General features: G+C 35.7%; 2 protein-coding genes across 2 annotated transcripts in view; both read right to left on the reverse strand.

Annotated features, from left to right (window-relative positions):
- The window catches only part of LOC126807649 (DNA-directed RNA polymerase I subunit RPA2), a 28,166-nt gene extending 25,446 nt beyond the window's left edge, over positions 1-2,720 (reverse strand). The window contains exons 1-4 of the mRNA XM_050532391.2: positions 2,599-2,720; positions 1,768-1,845; positions 988-1,047; positions 22-96 (exon numbers count right to left, since the gene is read on the reverse strand). Of these exons, the coding sequence (XP_050388348.1) occupies positions 22-96; positions 988-1,047; positions 1,768-1,845; positions 2,599-2,688 (303 nt within the window). The 5' untranslated portion in view covers positions 2,689-2,720. The remainder of the gene's footprint in view (positions 1-21; positions 97-987; positions 1,048-1,767; positions 1,846-2,598) is intronic.
- A 5,241-nt stretch (positions 2,721-7,961) lies between these two features.
- On the reverse strand, positions 7,962-18,853 carry LOC126807654 (neurogenic differentiation factor 1-like). The gene is made up of 2 exons (XM_050532398.2): positions 18,709-18,853; positions 7,962-9,144 (listed from the first exon to the last, which is right to left on the reverse strand). The coding sequence occupies exon 2, from the start codon at positions 9,135-9,137 to the stop codon at positions 8,061-8,063; it is 1,077 nt and encodes a 358-aa protein (XP_050388355.1). The 5' UTR covers positions 9,138-9,144; positions 18,709-18,853; the 3' UTR covers positions 7,962-8,060.
- Between the last annotated feature and the right edge of the window lie 1,195 nt (positions 18,854-20,048).

Genomic DNA, 20,048 nt, shown 5'->3' on the forward strand with positions numbered 1-20,048 from the left:
ATAGAGAATGTATATAAATACCTCTTTAGGGTAGACTCTTTGTGTAGAAACAGCCACATTGGTTTGGTTAACTCGTGGTGAACGTATAATACCAGACTGAAAATAACAAATAATATTAATACATCATCAAATCTTAATTCACAGTTACAATACCCTGGGTTCAAATCCTGACATGGGACAAGAAGAATCTTTAGAATTTTTCAAGCTCCTTACCCAGTCGTCAGGGGAGGCATTTGGGAGAAATGAGGACAGACCATACGCCATGCAGTGTGCATAAGAAAATCTTGCTCGGACAATGGCTCTATTCCTTGGTTTGCGTCCCATCCGAACGACTATACATTGTCCCTTGCAAGGTCCTCTGTCCTAAACCACTGACAAGGGGGAACCATGACGGAAAATCCTGATGGACTTTCTTGGCCGGCGCAGGAATCGAACACTGGACCTCCAGGTTAGCGAGCCAACATCCTACTCACTGAGCTACCAGGGATTAACGAGGAAAGCATGACTAGTTGTTCGGATGGAACAAAAACCGAGGTCATGTTTAAAAATTGGTAGGGCGCATAAAAATCTCTTGGCAGCTGGAATTCAAACAAGAGTAGGGAAACCAAAGCTGCCTGGGCAAAATTCTCCCTTAAATTACACACATAAACATAAAAAAAAAACATATGTCAGTCTCAGATTGATTGACATATTGTGTTAAGAAGATGCTAAACTCCATTCCCATTAAGTTATAATTTCATTGGGCCGCCATAAATCAGCTTACCGGACAGTTTTACATTTATGCATTTTTCAACACAGTTTAGCGTTCAGGAATAAATGTATTAGTATTATTGAAGTCATTATGGTGAAGTGTAATTTTGCAATATTTGCATTCAATGCTCGAAATTTGGCAATATTTGCATTAATTTCAATGCCCAAAATATTTTCATGATCTATTTATAATTATTTCACGTTCTATAATTTGATAAAAATGACATAGATACTTACTGTAATAGATATAGAAACTCTTTCTTCATTTGGAAGAGAAAACTGTATTGGTCTAATGTCCTGTAAAATATACAGATAAACTGGTATGTATTAAATTAATAGCGAGAGAGAGAGAGAGAGAGAGAAATGGGGTTTAACGTCCACTCGACACAAACTAGGTCATTTCGGGACTAACATATGGTTTAATTTTATTTCAATAATTCGCTTGCGCGTAGGGGTCTTTAGCAGTGGGAGGAAACCGGAGGACCCGGAGAAAACCCACGAGGTTGGACAGGCGACCCTACTCCTTGTCACGTACAACCGGGGATTCGAAACCACGCCAGTTGACTCAATGACAGGCCTTATGATACAGCACGCACGTGCTAACCATACGGCCATCCAACCCCCCTAAATTTATAACACATTACATAAATTAGTAATCAAATTTATAGCAACTGTAGGCTATTACATGTAATTAACCAAAAGCACTTGGTAAAATTATTATTTTTTAGTTAATGATCAATAGTGTATGAATATCCGAAACCAACACAGCACAGCACAGCAAGAACTTGCCATAACAGACCGTTTCATTTGTTATTCCATCACATCATCCAGAACGTGAGTTATATAACAACTCTTCCTAGTGTAGTACAGACAAATAAAATGAAATTACGAGCTATAAAAAACAAAACGAAATAGGATCTGTGTTTTAATCAGATTGGAAACGAATGCAGTAGAATATCAATAAGATTTTGTATGGTATCCTATGTTGGTCATAATAATAAATATGTAAACGTTTACCTTGATGGCATTACGTAAGCCATCTTGTAGCATGTAATTAAAAGATTCTACATGTGGTCGGGTGACATCTTGCAAAAGCTGAAACATAAGCAAAATGACAGTTAATTAATATCATAAATTTCCCTTACTTGCCGTACCATAAATGCATCTGGATTCACATGGCAAAATATAAACCTCAGGGAAAATCCTTTGCAGGCTTGCAAACGATCCTTACAAATGTAAAACATCCCATGTGTCGAATTCGAGATACCGGTACCTTTATTCTTTCACAAAAAAAATAAACAATAGGCACTTTTTGGACACAGTGACTATAGCTTTAAACGCCATTCAATCAACTGTAAAATATTAGCAATAATAGTTAGGCCTATAGCTAGCTATAGGTAGTTTGTTGAGCTATTATTATGGGTCAGTAAGGCTGTGCAGGCAATGTATAGTCGTTCAAACGGTATGAAAAACCGAGTTCCTATGTACACATTGGTGTGCATGTAAAAGAACCCTTGGCAGTGGGAATTCGATATACCCAGTAGACCATAAAGAGCTCTGTACGTTATTATGACCAAATTTCTTTTAATTTATAATAATAATATTATGCAACATGTTATCGGGCAACATCAGAAAGCATCAAACATAATATGAGCCTATATCTTTAATTTGAGCTTCCAGTCTGTCTCATGTCGACATCCCCTGCTTTGATTATGTCGAGAACTCACAAATAAAACGAAAGTAGCACTGTGCCACTCGGCAAAAAACATTTATCGTTTCATTAACCATAATCATTAATATTAATATTCTTTTTAGCACAATGCAATCCGTTCTTTTAAAATGTCGTACCGGAACTTGTTCTGCCTTGGGTACACCAAAATCTGGAGCGGTCAAGTTCTTAAAACTTGGCTGTTTTTGTTTTGATCTGTGAAACGACATGCTGCTTTCTGGCCATGTGCTTTTTTACTTCCGGCAAAACTACACTTGATTATCCAGTGTTTGCATTAACCCTCGACTATCCAGTCTAGGAGGTGGCCATAATAATTGTAAATATTTCGCAAAGATTATGGAATGTTAAAATATCGGTAGAAGTATATATATGGCCTATTTACTGATTTATGAATTTGTGGAATTGAGGTACACTACATCGGTACGGTAACAATATATTTGAGTATACTTTCATGCATTCAGTTTTTGATGGTTTTATCGTTTCTTAATCGGTGTTGTCTCCCTTCAACTATAGAAAGACTAAAGAGTCAACTAAAACGGTAAGGAATGAGCTTCTCCGCTGTTCATTTGGACCGTTTGATTAGACCTTATCCCACTCAAAGATCGATTACGCGGGTCATTGATTCAGGAATAAGTTATTATACGTTTATATCTGAATCTCAAAATGCCAAAATTATATTTTTTCCTCTTGTTACAGAATAAACATTCATTAAATAACAATATTGGAAATTTACGGAATATGCAGGGAGCATAATGTGTAGATGAGCAATATCCAATACTCATGGAAGATAAATTGAGGCGGGACTTAGAAATGTCGATATTAGGCTTCTGCGACACTTTTTACGGGTCGTACTTTTTACTTTATGGTCGACAACCCTAACCCTAACCCTCGCACTAATAAAAGATAGGCCTAAAATGTTATTTATTTATAACCAGTAGCTGAAACAATCTTGATATATTTGCCCTTCAATATCTAAATTGTAGTTTTGTCCTTCCATATTCTTTAAAATATATATGAATGTTTTTCGAGCATTTGGTCGGCGGTAACAAGTATTTGGTCGGCGGTAATTATATTACGGTCGAAAGTCATTACAATGCGGTCGGCGGTAAAAAGTATTTGGTCGGCGGTAATTACACGACGGTCGGCGGTAAAAAGCATTTGGTCGGCGGTGGTCGGCGGTAAAAAGTACCACCGACTTTGTACTGATGCACACATATGAAATGGGTAGCTCTCGGTCTTGGCTCTAATACTGACATTCAAATCTTTCTTACTACCCTTTTTTCGAATGATAAAACTGATAGTATAACGTGATTTTGTAAGTTGACACTGTGGATAATCAATTAAACAGGTATATTAATTACACTGCAAGGACTGGTGAAACACATGGGTGCCTTGTATTTTTGACAGAAAACCTTTCAATTATTCGTAAGTATCCAAATCAATATCGAACCCCACTGAAATTTATAACATTGAAACCACCCCTAATTTCTTTCTTTACCTCGTGGGTTTTCGCCGGATCCTTCGGCTCCTCCCACTGCTAAAGACCCCTACGCGCAAGTGAATTATTGAAATAAAATTAAACCATATGTTAGCCCGAAATGACCTGGTTTGTGTCGAGTGGACGTTACCCCCCCACCCCCTCTCTCTCTCCTAATGTTCCAGAAGTATTCAGAGGAGTAGCTAGAAGTGCAATGATTTCCCGAATCTCCACCTCTCCACTTGCTTGGCCAACGACACCCCGGCCTATGTGCCACTGGTATCTATATACCCGACATGACCTGGTTTGTGTCGAGTGGACGTCTCTCTCTCTCTCTCTCTCATATACGGATACATACGACATATGTATATAAAATAAACACAGAACTAAATATTTCTTTTTGAACACATTATTTTATTTCAACAATGGGATTATCTTTACAAGCTTATTACATAAATTTAATCAAGGGATAATCATAGGAAGACAACCAGGGTATAGCAAAATACATCATTTTATTATTAAACAAAATAATAAGGGAAATACTGTTATATTGTAATTGTTTTGTTATAAAGCGGAATAATAGATATATAAAACGCGAAAAATAAAGTAGATGGATGATAATAATGCGATTTACTAATGTAATTATGTATTCTTTTAACGCGAAACACTATAAAGTGTGTCATTTTAACGCGAAACACTAAAGTATATCATTTTAACGCGAAACACTAAATTACACCATTTAAGGAGAAATGCTAAAGTATAACATTTAAGGGGAAACACTTAAGGTATCAGTTTTACGCTAATGCTAAAGTATAATGTATTATTTGAACACAAAACACTAAAGTATATGTATCATTTTAACGCGAAACACTAAAGTATTGTATCATTTAACGCGAAACACTAAAGTATATACTTTAACGCGAAACACTAAAGTACGTGTATCAATTTAACGCGAAACACTAAAGTATACATGTATAATTTAACGCGGAACACTAAAGTATACATGTATAATTTAACGCGGAACACTAATGTATATAATTTAACGCGAAACACTAATTTAACGCGAAACACTGTAGTAAATGTATATATCATTTTAACGTGAAACACTAAAGTATTGTATCCTTTTAACGCGGAACACTAAAGGATATTTATCATTTTAACGCGGAACACTAAAGGATATTTATTATTTTAATGCGAACACCTATGTTTAAACATATTTTATCGACAATTAAATTGAATATTGCACATTTTTTTTAAAATTGCTTAGACCGACTTTAAAATTCGTCTCAAATTTTAAAATGTGCAATTTTTATTCATATTATTCAGTAAAATATTACAATTTATTTGTATTTTTATTATATATATTTCTATAATATATAGGCACATACTGTTTACTATTTAAATATCATATACAATATATATTTTGAAGAATTCATAATAATATTCATAAGTACAATAGGCACAATAGAGAAACAATTTTCTATAAGGCAGTGGCGTAGTGTGGGTTGCCAGCGCCTGGGGCAAGGCAAGTATTGCTTCACCGCATCCGAGCGAGAATCGTTAACATAGCACAAAATGTTCAAACACTGGGAGATTTTCTATGTGAGCGTGCGGTATATTTTTTTTTCTGTTTGTTTTATTCATTATTATACTATGAACTATAACAGATGGAAGAATAATTTAATAATTTACTTAGGCGACGTTTCGAAGAGCATTCTCTCAACGTTTTCACTTGCTTGCAAACGCTGAGAGAATATTTTTCGAAGCGTCGTCCAAATAAATCAGTAATTTTTCTTCCATAAGTATATGTAATAGTTTATTGCTCTATCCAGTTACTAAATGCCTCTAAAGCGTTGTCATTATTACTACTTTATTTTTTGATTCTCTTGAAAGTTTTGTGACCCTTTAGAAATCTGCATTCAGGCCAACCGCCCCTGTGGCCCCATTCACACCACTCACACTACGCCACTGACATAAGGCAAGCATTTTGTATAGTTTTTATACAGGAGAAAAAAGACATGAACTATTCCAAAAGAAAGTATACACTGTCTATTTCGTGATGCATCAGCCAGTCGTTTGTCCATTGTATGAAGTAATTGGGTATTTTTTTACCCAGAAATGTTGAGTTTGGACGCAAGAGACATGTGCAGTATTGTGTTGTCAAATGTTTTTAATTTAAACAAAACTCAGTCATACTTTGAGTGTGTATACTTTCTTTTGGACACAACCGTTACTTAGAATAATATTGAAAATATAATAAAACTATTTTATTTATTGAAATACAACAAATATATATTTTTATATTATATAATTGCACTTCTTCCTATATTCTTGCATTTATAAGTAACCTGTATATAATTATCAGTAGGTCACAAAACTAATCTATCCTATTAACATATTAGATGTAGATATAAATATATTTCACTTTTCCTATATTATTGCACTTTCCGGCCAAAAGTATATAATTGCACTTTATTATTAACTTATATTAATAAAATAATATTTCTATATTGCACGTTTCCCGTCTTATATTAGTAAAATAATATATTTAACTTGTCAACAAACTTTTTGGACTTGTATTTACTTAGGGTTTGTAACATTGAAATATATAATTGCACTTTCACCATCTTATTGCACTTTGTCCGCCTAATCATCAGTGATACAAGTGTAAAGTGTATTATCAATAATAAATCACATAATTAGTGTGTATAATTAACTTCTTGAACTTGGTTTATAATTGCACTTTTTTGGACTGTTCTACTTTCCGCATACTTTGTCACACTGACTTCTCGGATTACAATTAGCTTTGGATTTCCGACATTAAAAAGACTATTATTTATAACTATTGCATTTGAATCGACATTTACTTCTTGGACTTAGTTTATAATTACACCTTTTCTTTATTATTCTATTTTTCCACCGACCTTGTCAAACTGACTTCTCGGATTATATTTAGCTTATGGGTGGCTACATTAGAAACATTATTCATATATAATAACATTACATTTGTCACATTTTAAACATTATTATATACATAATTATTACATTTGAATCATTATATCAGTATATACATTATTGTTACATTTAGCTTCAGGGATTGCTACATAAGTATCATATTTTATACACAATTGTTACATTATATACATAATTGTCACATTTGAATCATCATTATATTATATGTATGTACATTATTGTTACATTTGGCTTGCGTATTGTTACAACTGAATCATTATTGTACACGTAATTATTACATCGAATATATTTGAAATATTTAAACGAAACGAAATGAAATAAAGTATTACATTTACGTTATAGATTTATTAATTGTTATATTTGGATATTAATGCAATGTTTAATTACATGTACTTCATTTACATACCCCTATATTACTGATTGTTGAATATTATATAATAACACGGTGTACTTGAAACATAAACGCATGTTATAATAACATTAAATACACATGAAACAATATTGCACATTTAACAGGGCACTTCTTTTGAAATTTTTCTTGAATTTAGCATACTGGACCGGTGGCTGTGATTCTCCTGAAACGGCGAATGGCGAACGCCCAAAAATAGCCATAATGCGACTAGATGATCGGGATTCCTGTATATTCCGCGTATTTTTTTTATTCTGCTGTAAAAATTATAACTACCGGAAAATTCACTACCGGTATAAATATTAGGGCTATTAGATTACGTTTGAAAAAAATAAAATTGACAGAAATTGATAACTTTTGTGAGGAGTGCGTTTTTTTCTTTTGAGCGTGGGGGTGGGGGGATAGAACACGTTTCCTTAATTGGTATTTAAAATATACACCTCCTCGTACTATCAGCACATGGCATTTCTTCGTTTCGTTGTGAATTTTCATAATAAAAAATACGCGAGAAATAAAGGAATCCCGATCATCAAGTCGCATTATCCCCCCCCCCCTTTTTTTTTCTTTTTTTTCTTTTTTTGGCGTTCACCATTCGCCGTTTCAGGACAATCACAGACACCGCATACTGGACTGTAGAATAATTATATTCTGTAAACACTATCGAGTTATAACACTGTTGAATATACTTCGCATTATTAAGTGATAAATATTGTTTATTAATTTCACACATGTCCGGCATTAACATCAAATAGACCCGTTGTCGAATGAATCATTCCAAGATCCTGTTCCAGGGCTGGTTCAGGTTGGAAGTCGACCAGATCATCAGGTAGTGTATATACGCCACAATCCTGTGTACTGTCTACTACTGGATGTCCAAAACTATTTCCCGAACTGTTCATATTGTTCGCATAATTATCACACGGCACACCTATATCACATGACCGCACAAACTGTGACGTCATCGATCCTGTCGGATAGGAAGCTTCCCTGTTCCCGCCATAAATGGGGCTGGTGTTTCTCTGTAGCGAGAGGCAACTTGTGGATAAAGGCACGGTTGTGTGGTTAACAGAATACTGGTAAGGCGATAACTGGCTTGACGTTATGTGACGTTGTTGTACGCAATGAGACGGTTCTAGCATAGCGGGAAAGGTGGTGTATGGATCGTGACTCAGAGCCGACGAAAAGCCCATAGCGTTCTCATACATAAATTGATATGGTTTCTGATACGATGATTCTGGTAAGAGAGTTCTAGGATTCAGCTGAAGACACCCAGCAACCATGTTCATCGTATTTTGTGAAAGTCCTTTAGAGAGAGATTTGGCAAAAGACACACTGTCAGGACGGACGCCATTTTTCAAGATGTCGGCTAATGCGAAAATATAGTTCCTTGCTAATCGCAGAGTTTCGATCTTGGAGAGTTTTTGTGTTTTGGAATAGCATGGAACATGTTTACGGAGATCGTCCAACGCATGGTTTAAGCCATGCATTCTGTTCCTCTCGCGACTGTTGGCCTTGTAGCGACGAATTTTAAGTTTTGCCACCCGCGCTTTTGTCATTTTCTTCTTTTTGGGACCGCGTTTCTTGGGCACTTTTGGTTCGTCGGATTGGTCATCTTTTCTGGACTTGCGACCTGGTCCCGATTTCTTATCCTTGGTGGATCTTTTATCGTTTTCTCCAGTAGTGGAATCCGGTTGGTCGTCGATCTCGGAGTAATCATCCTCGTCGTCTTCATCATCTGTTGGAAGATCTAACTCATCCATATCAACCTCTAAGTTATACTCATCTTCTTTAATAGGCATCTTTAGTCTGAAAATATTCAACAAAAATTTAAAATTAGATTTCAGTTTTACCATCCTCGACTTATTATTTAGCAAGTTGAAAGAGTCAAGCAGCGTAAAACATTTTTTCAAGAACTGGCGCACCGTTCTGTTATATGGGAACAATGTCTTTAATTTTTTAAATTTTGACGAATTCAGCCATTAATTTTTGTGTTAAGATAACGGGTTGGGATTGGTTTCTCGCAACCTTTATGCTTACTTTTCACATTCGAAGTATATGGAACGGTGAGCTTGATAATTGTTTACCAGAATTCTTTATAATATCTTAATTTGTGTATATTTGTGTACTATTATCTGAATGGCTGGCTCGCCTTTAAATGATTTTTTTTTATATCCCTCTGGAATATGTATAAACCTATTCAGCAATATTAAACAGACATTATGTAAGATCGAAATCTGCATGTTGCAGGTCATTCTTTGGACCTTAAATGTTATGTTAATTATTAATTAGACATTTATTAACATGACAAGACCATAATCAACTCCCATTTAAGTAGATTTGAACGGTTCAGCCATTTAATGATTCAATTTAAAAATGGAGAAGCGATGCTAAGAATGACCAGTTTTCGCGTAAACTATTCCATTTCTGTGTCTTTGAAATGAATTGAATCTGTATTTTTCTGTATCATTTATGAAAGAAGTAAATCTATATCCCACTTATTACTCAGTTATTTTATCAACGAAACGAAGAACCCATCCCTATATCACATTAATGCAATAAAGATCTTACTTTGCTAAAGATATATTGGCCTGCAAGAAAAGTAATTGCATTGTTAAACTGGGGGTAAAATTATTCGGACTATATTAAATGTTTTAGACAAGCGACTGATTTTTAAATATCAGAAAATAATGTTGCTACTTGTGCTATATTGATAGGAAAGAATGGAGACGGGGGAAATAAAGGGCTTGGATATTAGTTAATCATTCGCCATTGTTTGTAAACTGTGACAGATGTGGCATCAACTTTACAGCGGGACTCGATACGCTTCGATACATTTTCACAATACGCCGCCATTTTTTGATTGGCTCATTGGTAATCAAATGACGTACGGGGCGGTGCGATAATCAACGAGAATTGACGTGACTTAATTAGTCCGTTATTACTGTTTGCAGGAACCGGTTACGTAAAATGGCTACGCTAATCTAGTTAGATTTGGTGGCCCTGTTGTGATTAGAAGAGAATAATAAATATCTTCCCATGAATCATTATGATGTCTATTGTTATTTTAAGGGCCTACTAAAAACGGCCATAGAAACCCATTTAAGTCATTGTTACCCTTCAGAGATGGAAACACCAGAGGGTCGTTTGAGCTTTCGCTGTAGGGTCCCAGTCCCCATAAGTGTACTCCAAACTACAATTGTATTAACCATATTAATCCTTTAATTGCCCTTACGTAGAAATGTTTAAATGTCATTTTCTTCAAGAGGAAACCAAGTACCTAATATTGAGTTACTCGTACTCTACAGATCGAATGTCTTGTCTACGATATCACCCTTGATGGAAGTGGACGTAAAACACCAGGAACGAACGAACGGGATCTAATGTTATTGAGTTAAGTAAAGGCGATACCTTAATAAGGTTTTTGTATTAAAATATTACAAAATTATGCTTATATTTAAAACAGCAACCTTTGATAGCAACTAATTTAATTTAAATATATATACAATATTTTGTTGGTTTAAAAAAAAAAATAAAAAAATAAAATAAAATAAATTAAGTAAATGAAATATATGTTAAAAGAATAATTTAGAATAAATATGCGTTTCTTAAATCCGTAGGTTATTTTATTTTTACCCAATTTGATTTGTTAATATTGAACGGTTTAGCGAATTAATTAAATCCACACACTTTCTAAGAGAAACCGTAGAATTGGTGATAATTGTATTATCTGCCCTTGGTTTTTCTCTTTGCGTTCTCACGAGGTATAAGTTGAACAGATGGTTTAAATTGTAAAAAAAAAGGAGAGAGCGAACAGAAAAAAAAGACTTGATTAAATGGATGGGAAAATACAAGAACGAACGAAAGAAAACAAAGGAAAGGGGATTATGTTAAAAAATAAATCAAAGTTTTAAAAGAGAATAGAATATAAGGGGAGATTATTCTGAAGATTTACAATCATTCTTTTAAGGTTGTATTATTAGACGGGCCGAAAAAACAATAGACACCTCGGTCTAAAGGTTTAAATTCAGAAGTATTTTTAATTCGTCAAAGGTTTGAATTCTAAGATTATTTTGAATTCATCGAAGGTTTTTATTAAGTGTCGGCAATTTATAATCAACTCCTAATTTCCCTGTTCTAAAGATTACTGTAGAATTTGAAGAAAAAAAATAAAGAGAGAGCGAGAGAAATGGGGTTTAACGTCCACTCGACTCAAACTAGGTCATTTCGGGACTAACATATGGTTCAGTTTTATTTAAATAATTCGCTTGCGCGTAGGGGTCTTTAGCACTGGGAGGAAACCGGAGGACCTGGAGAAAAACCACGAGGTTGGACAGGCGACCCTACTCCTTGTCACGTACAACCGGGGAATCGAAACCACGCCAGTTGACTCAATGACAGACCCCCCCCCCTTGGATTCGCGCCTTTGAAATACTTCAATACAAATGATACGTGCACAAGTTTCTGTTTAGTTGACAGCGATTTCATATTTCCATGGAATATCTTCTTAATTGACAACAAGTACTATCATATAATTGTCACAATATCAATTCATTTATAACTTTAGCGAGCTTTGTCAATATTAGCTATAATATTACCAATATCATAAAGTAATTAATTCCTGACAAAAACAGGAATCTCTAATGATCCCCAGTTGAAATGGTTCCAACGGTAAATATCCGCTAGTCTTGGAAGTGGTTTTCGTGATAAGACGTCGGTATTTATGTGTCGTTTACCGGTAATATGTTTAATATCAGTTGAGATTAAGAACCGTTATGAAGTGTTTAATGATTTTATTACTTTATGGTCTACTCTCGGGTGGGTCAAAATCATGATTCTGTACTTGATTTGATTTGATTCAATTACTAAACGGTAGCTCTGGCACGTATATGAAATATATAGTTTTCGTTTTATGAAAGAGAGAGAGAGAGAGAGAAGGAGAGAGAGAGAGCGTGCGGGAGGGGCGGGGGGAAGGGATTGCAATGTCCACTTAGCATAATTATATATCTGTTTACGCTAAGTGGTCTTAAGCAGTGGATTCATTAGAAACCAGGGTATCCGGAGAAAACACAGGGGTTAGCGAGATTAACATATGGTGCAGCAATTTTATTTCAATAATTCCTTTGCGCGTGGGGGTCCACGAGGTTGGACAGGCCCGCTCACGCTAAAAACATTGGACCATTCACCCCCCCCCCCATTTTTTGAATGCAAGATCGAACCCACTACGACATGATTAGATGACACACCTTAATATCACCATGATCTGAACCGATGTTATATGTTGATCTATGTTAACTATAAGGATGGAAGAAACACCAATACATGCCGATGTTCGGGCGTTCGGTCAAACCCTTGTGCACTACCGTATCAAATAAGACCGACAGTTGCCCCACCCCCACTCTCTCCTCCCAGAACTGGTCCATACAAGCAAGTATGCAATTTAATTTGCATACATTTTGTTCTGTTAACTAATTTAACTAAAAAAAAATACGTAAAAAATCCCTTGGAAGTTGGAATTCGATATAAGAGTAGGCCATAGTGCCGCTGCTCGTGCAAAATTTCCCTCATAGCACACTGTATGGCGTATCCCCGTCTTCATTAGCCTAGTCGGAGCAGAATAGTAGGACGTTAAACACCATTTCATTTTCTTACTGTGACTGTTGTAAAAGATAGGACATATGCCTTTAATTTAAATATATATAGGCCTACCTTTGACCCCTTATTACTTTCAATGAATATGATAATATTTTGTATCATTGTCAATTAGGTATCAAGTATCGGATGTCGACCAACACGATCATAGATACACATCCATAAAACTACGGATTTTTATCAATAAATGGCTAAAAGCCTTCTTTGTTTACCAACAGACTGGGGGTCCCATGGGGTTATTAATAATAATAAAATGACTTTAAACGAGGGGTATTTTTACTATTTCAAGAACTTTTCATTTAGTGTAATCAATTTTAGGAAACGAATCAATTAGGTCAATAAATTAATGCGCCAACACACTAATCAAGTTTAACAAGCGAACTGTTTCCTGTGTTTGGAGGCGGTTGTGTATTGTCTGGAAGAAGGGGGAGTAATTTAAACACAGCATGCACGTCCGATAATTCATTAATACTAATCAACGGTAATCTGAATGTGAAAAAAAAGTAACTGGATAACCGCGGGCAAGTCCGGGTGGGATGTTATGATGACATATTGCAAAATACTTCCGACAGAATCGTAAAGCGTGGTTTCCCCTTAGCAGCGGTGCAGGAAGGAAGGCTGGATAATGAACAACGTCTAGTAGCTCGGGTGGTACGACAAAAAAGCTACCGGGGTCTCGTGTATACCTTGGCGTGCACATAAAAGAACCCTGACATTTGGAGTTCAATTGCTGTCCGTGCAAAATTTCCCTCATAACACACTGCATGGCGTATGCCCGTCTTCATTATCCCGGTTGGAGTAGTAAAGTAGTTTGTTAAACTGCATGTCATCACAAATTATACATGTTTAAATAAACACTATATAAATTTATCCCAAGATCAAAGAAATGAATTAATATGTGGATGTAAAATATTCTAGTACAATCTGATTAAAACACATATCCTATTTCGTTTCGGGGGTTTGAATGGCTGAATGGTTAGCGTGCGCGCGCTGTATCATAAAGTCTGTCATTGAGTCGACTGGCGTGGTTTCGAATTCCCGGTTGTACGTGACAAGGAGTAGGGTCGCCTGTCCAACCTCGTGGGTTTTCTCCGGGTCCTCCGGTTTCCTCCCACTGCTAAAGACCCCTATGCGCAAGCGAATTATTGAAATAAAATTAAACCATATGTTAGTCCCGAAATGACCTAGTTTGTGTCGAGTGGACGTTAAACCCCATTCTCTCTCTCTCTCTCTCTCTCTCTATTTCGTTTCGTTTTTATAGTTCAAAATTTCGATTTACTTACGAAACGAAACGAAATCTGTGTTTTAATCAGATTGATTCTAGTAGGGTATCAATATAACAAGGGCAGGGGGTAATAATTTGTTACAATGATGCCTGGATCATTTATATTATTCTAACATTCTAATTCGCGAAATTTATTTTAAACCTAGAAAAAAAAAGTTACTTCCTTACGCAAGTCTTGTGATCGTTGGGTACAAAAGCGCCTTTCAATTAGAATTATTAACACGTGATCGCAAAATGGAATTTAAACTTTGAGCATAAAAGGATTAACAAAATTGATTATACCAATATTCCAAGGCTAATTCTGGCGCGTTTAAACTTTTAGCATGTCTTGGAGTCTCTTGGGGGCAGTCGACAAGTTTAAATGATTCACATTCGGTTCGAGGTGAGAATGACTCAACGCTAGACGTTCTGAGAGAACAGATCGCGCCCTCCCAAGGGACCATTCCCTATCTTTATGGTTAATATCAAATGTTCGATTACTTTTTATTATCTTTAGATAAAAGGAGTATTAATTACATTAATTGATGATTCTGTCGGCGAATAGTTTGTCGGGTTACAAAAATATCTACATTCTTATCTAAACCTCTTTGACTGATATGATGTTTTATTTTCATCGGGCAAATACTAAAAGGATAAAAACTCGTTTCGAAAGATTGAGCGGAAGTTTGTTTGTTTAGTAATTTAAGTTTCATTTTTGGATTAAACAAGCCCTTGAAATTCTGGCTTACAACATGCACGCGTCGACAAGTTTAAAGATTGGCGATACCCATTAAATCTCTCTTCTCTTCTTACCGGAAAGTGTAGAAGTGAAATGAACCTGGCTAAAGGCGGGCATGCGCAATGCATTGTACACGAGGGAAATTATGCACTGACAGCGGCGTTTCCGCTTATCCTTCAACGAATTTCAACTATCAAGGCTTCTGTTACGAACACGCCAGCGGGACCTCGGTATTTAGTCCATCCGAAGGGCTATGTAATTCAAAGAGTAATGCCGATTGGGGATGGACACATACGAGAAAAGTCCAATATATAGCTTTACGTTTAGTATTATGTCTCTTGAATATCCATTTTAGCGGTTCCGCAAGGTCAACGTCTTGGGCGGGGTGACACGCCAAGACATCTACCAGGAACTATTGTGATTACATAAGCAACTTTCACAAAATGAAATGAAATGGGGTTTAACGTCCAACTGTTCTACTCCGAGTGGGCTAATGAAGACGGGCATACACCATGCAGTGTGCTATGAGGAACATCTGACCGGACAGCGGCGTTACGGCTCGTCAGTGATGTAGGACGGAGGGCCTGGCAAGGGACAACGTATAAAAACCTGCGCAGTAAAACAACGTTTTGAATTAGGGATAACTTCAAATTAACTAGGAAATCGTCCATTTTGTGGCAGGAAATACCAGCAACCTAATAGTTGGTTTCTTTGGGAAGTAATTTGAGGCGGTAAACGCTTCCGTTTCCAAGAGCCGAGAATTTTTCTGGTTTCTAAAAACAGACACACGTGACCGACGTTGTGTGGACAGATGTGAAACGGCAGATCAAAGTAAGCGACAATTCCAAAGCGAGACTAAGGCACGTGCCGCTCATTCAAGTGAGTCGCGCGCCACCAATGGCTAGATTAGCGGTAATTGACTAATGATTATCGTCGTTACATATGTCAATCTTTGTGAATAATGGTATATATCTAAAATCGGATTAACTTTATTTAGGCCGTAATAATGATCTCAAAATATGAATAGATAAAAAAAAATATGGCGTTATTATTGATGGTGATGAATTTTCATTAGACTTATGCACGCTATCGATTTTGATAAAAAAAAAAATTATTAATCTTTGAGACATCAATTTCCTGATTTATGATGTTGATTACCTGGATTTAGAAACATAATTTAAACAATGAAACTTTCAAGAATTGAAGATCTGTCAGGAGAAGCAGAAATGAAATGGGGTTTAACGTCCTACTGTTCTGCACCGAACTGGGCTAATGAAGACGGGCATACGCTATGAGGGAAATTTTTCTCGGACAGCGGCACAACGGCCTATATCGAATTCCATCTTTTTCGTACACTCCAATATGTACACAGGACCTCGGTTTTTCGTACCATCCGAATGACTAGACAGCTGTCCTTGCCAAGCCCTCCGTCCTGCATCACTGACAAAGAGGGCCGAGGTGGGGGGGGGGGGACCACGCCGGAAAATCTGGATGAACTTTCTCGGCCAATGAAGGGATCGAGCCAGCGTGACCCCCGTATTTATGAGGGTAGTTAAAGACGTATTATGTAAGATTTAGATTAAGAGGTGACCGTTCTTGCTATAATAGTTCAAACAATATCATATACACTAATTTTTAGAAACAATTTATAATTTTTAATAATAAATTTAATTTTATTCTCGTGGGTCCTCGCGCCTTCTTGAACGGCCTCGTAATTTAGCCTAATTTTTAAAAAAATTAATTAAACAGGCTTATGAAAGAGCTAAATCTGCTTATTGCGGGTCTTTCTTTAGGCCTTAAATGTTATATAAATTATTAATTAGACATTAATTAACTATCTAGACCATCAACTCTCGATGGCATCGGATAGGTCGAACTTTAAGTAGATTAGAACTGTTCGGCCCTTTAATGATATTATTTAAAAATGGTGAAGCGAGGCTAAGTCACGAACAAACAATTCGGTGGTTACGATCAGTGCACACATCTTGAGAAACTTCAAAGGCTAATATCAGGATAACATAATATGAATGATATTTTCAATATATCAATTTTTCATTATCTATTTTGGAACTATTATAGCAAGAACGACCAGCTCTTTATCTAAATCTTACATAATGTATCTTTAAGTGCATATAATTGTGTTTATACTTCATTGAAATAGGTTGGTTTAAGAAATAAAATATTTAATACTTCGTCTAAATGGTTTGATTTTAATGAACTGTTAAGTGTTTAGTACGTCAATATGGGCGAAACATTGCTGTTTTTTTCTAATGTATACCGTAATTAAAGATACATTATGGGAGATTAGATAAAGAGCGGACAGTTCCCACTATAATAGTTCAAAACTAGATATTGTAAAGGGAATTTGCTGAAAATTTCTGTCAAATTGATCCACTATTAACCGAGATTTTAGCGATTGAATTTTCGGCCTAGCCCCGATCATCATTACTAAAGTCGGTAGGATAAAAAAACATAGTCTCGATTATCCATTTCATGATTTAATTATGAATGGCAGTCGAACAGCAAATCGGAACCTAATCCAATAAACATCACAGCCTAGCGATGCCATCGAGAGTTGATTATGGTCTGGATAAGTTAATTAATGTCTAATTAATAATTTAGTTAACATTTCAGGCCTAAAGAAAGACCTGCAATAGGCAGATTTAGCTCTTGCATAATCTATGTTTAATGTATATATTTTAATGTATGCAGTGTGTGACACTTTAACAAACAATTACTTACTGAATTACTTACTTATACCTATATTCAATTATTTATCGCACACTGTTTAGTAATTTACATCGAAGCGAATTGAAATGGGGTTTATTAACGTCCTACTATTCGGCACGGGACCTCGATTTTATCGCCTCACCCTAACGACTGTTTCCACTAATTCCAACCGTCACTCTAATGTACACACGCGGGACCTCTTTCCAACCTTACGACTGGGCAGTGTTCCTTGTCTCGCCCTCCACCCTGCACCGCTGACAAGGGGAAATCACGTCGGAAAATCCCGGGAAACTTTCTCAGCCATCCCGTCTTCATTAACCCAGTCGGAGCAGAACATTAAGCACGTCAAAAGTTTATTTTACGACCAACACCGCGATCGAACTCCCTAGTTAGTGAGCCAGCGTCTTACTCACTGAACCACCGCTGATCCCTTGCATCGAAAAGGTATAAGTATATTAAACCTGTAGTGCGACACAAGTTTATCTAAGTACGGTTGAAAAGGCTGGTGGGTAAAAGAAAACAATAACAACAAAAACGTATACACACCCAAATGTGTCAAAAACTTTCACGACGACACGAAACGGCGAGGTACCTAAATAAACCGAAGCACGCCGTATAAAATAAATTACTCATGAATGCAATTGAAATAAATAAATAAATAAATTATTCATGAATACTATTGAAATAAATAAATAAATAATTTCATTTGTATTCTTGTTTGTTTTTGTTGCTTAAATAGTTAATTATAAATTTTCAAGTTATCTATAGACAGCAAGGATACGCCAAAGCATGTGCTAAGGTAATTATTGAAGAATTAAGAAGAAGAAAAAACCCGAATAAATACAATATACTAGCACATATTGAAAGTGTCAAACTGAATAATCATATTTCTTATTCCGTAAAAAAAGTTAAACAGTTGTCATAAAAAGAAAATAAAAAAAGCAAAGAATTATATCTTTAAAATAAGCAAAAAACTCAACACACTTACCTTAATTATTTACACTTTACAAATATAAAAAAAAATCTGCGAAATTGTTCCCGTTGAATTTATTATCCTTATGAATTAAAACATTCTGTATAAAATAATTAAATATTGTGACGGGAGTGACTTGTCGTGCTTTGGATGAAAAACCCGTTAGTTGGCAAGAATCGAAGACATTCTGTCGCATATGGCACGTCAAAACGTTTATATCCTCCCGCCTCGCTTCCGATTATTATGCAAATATACATACACGAATAGAAAGAGTGCGCCGACCGCAGCACGACCCCTCGCATCTGTCACTGTTTCTGGTATTATCGTATCCGTCCGCTCTGTACCGTTATTCCTGACAGATCGGCCGATCGTTGGATCAATAGTTGTTGAAATTGTTATCTTTGACTCCTGGCCTATAATGCTATGTTGATTCTATAGACGACAATGATTTGGACATGAGAAAGGGATTTTGTATAATTGTTGATTTTAGTTTTTACCAAGTTTTCCAAAATTAACATTATTAAGTTTACCCCCCCCCCCCCCACCATATGAAACACACACAACTCAGTTAAAAGAAAAAAACAAAACAAAACAAGAAAAATAAAAAAAATAAAACCCGCTTAAAAACTAAAAATATGTACAAACATATCTATAATCTTGTTGTTTATTTATAATTACATTGTCACTTTGTAAAGTGCCCCTGAACATGTTATATGAAAGGGCGCACTATAAATATGCTGTAATAATAAATAATAATAATATAAAAAAAAACAAACACCAATAATGTAAAAAAAACCAAGAAAAACAAAACAAAGCAATCATTTAAAAATCAACAAACAAACAAATATAAAACAAAAGAAAAAAAAACCCCGATACTGGAGCTTCATGAATTTTCGAAAATAAATCATATCCTTCCCATTCAAAATCGATAAAAACAAGCATTATGATTTTATTAGTAGTCATAAACAACGGGGTGCGATTGTTGGTCCCCGTAAATAGGTTTATCTAGAATCAAACTAAATAAATATTGAATCTCTATCGGAAATTTATCACCCTCCACCTGTCAAGGTAAATGGTTGGGAGGGGGTGACTCGTGCGAAGGGCACGTGCCACGCGCCAAATTACAATTAGAGCCTGACGTTGTAAATTTGTCGAGAGCACTCGGCGCCTTGTAACGAAGCAAGATGAATTTATTTCTAAACTTAAGGCTTAAATTCCTCACGAATCGCTTATTTATGGCAAAAGGTGTTTAAACAATATTTAAAATTCCACGTAATGTTATGAAACATCGGATCTGGGTAGATTTAAGGCTTAGAGTCGAAGATAATGGTTTTAATATCGCATAGCTTTCTATA

The sequence above is a fragment of the Patella vulgata genome, chromosome 9 (genome assembly GCF_932274485.2).
Source record: "Patella vulgata chromosome 9, xgPatVulg1.2, whole genome shotgun sequence".
Classification (NCBI taxonomy): domain Eukaryota; kingdom Metazoa; phylum Mollusca; class Gastropoda; family Patellidae; genus Patella; species Patella vulgata.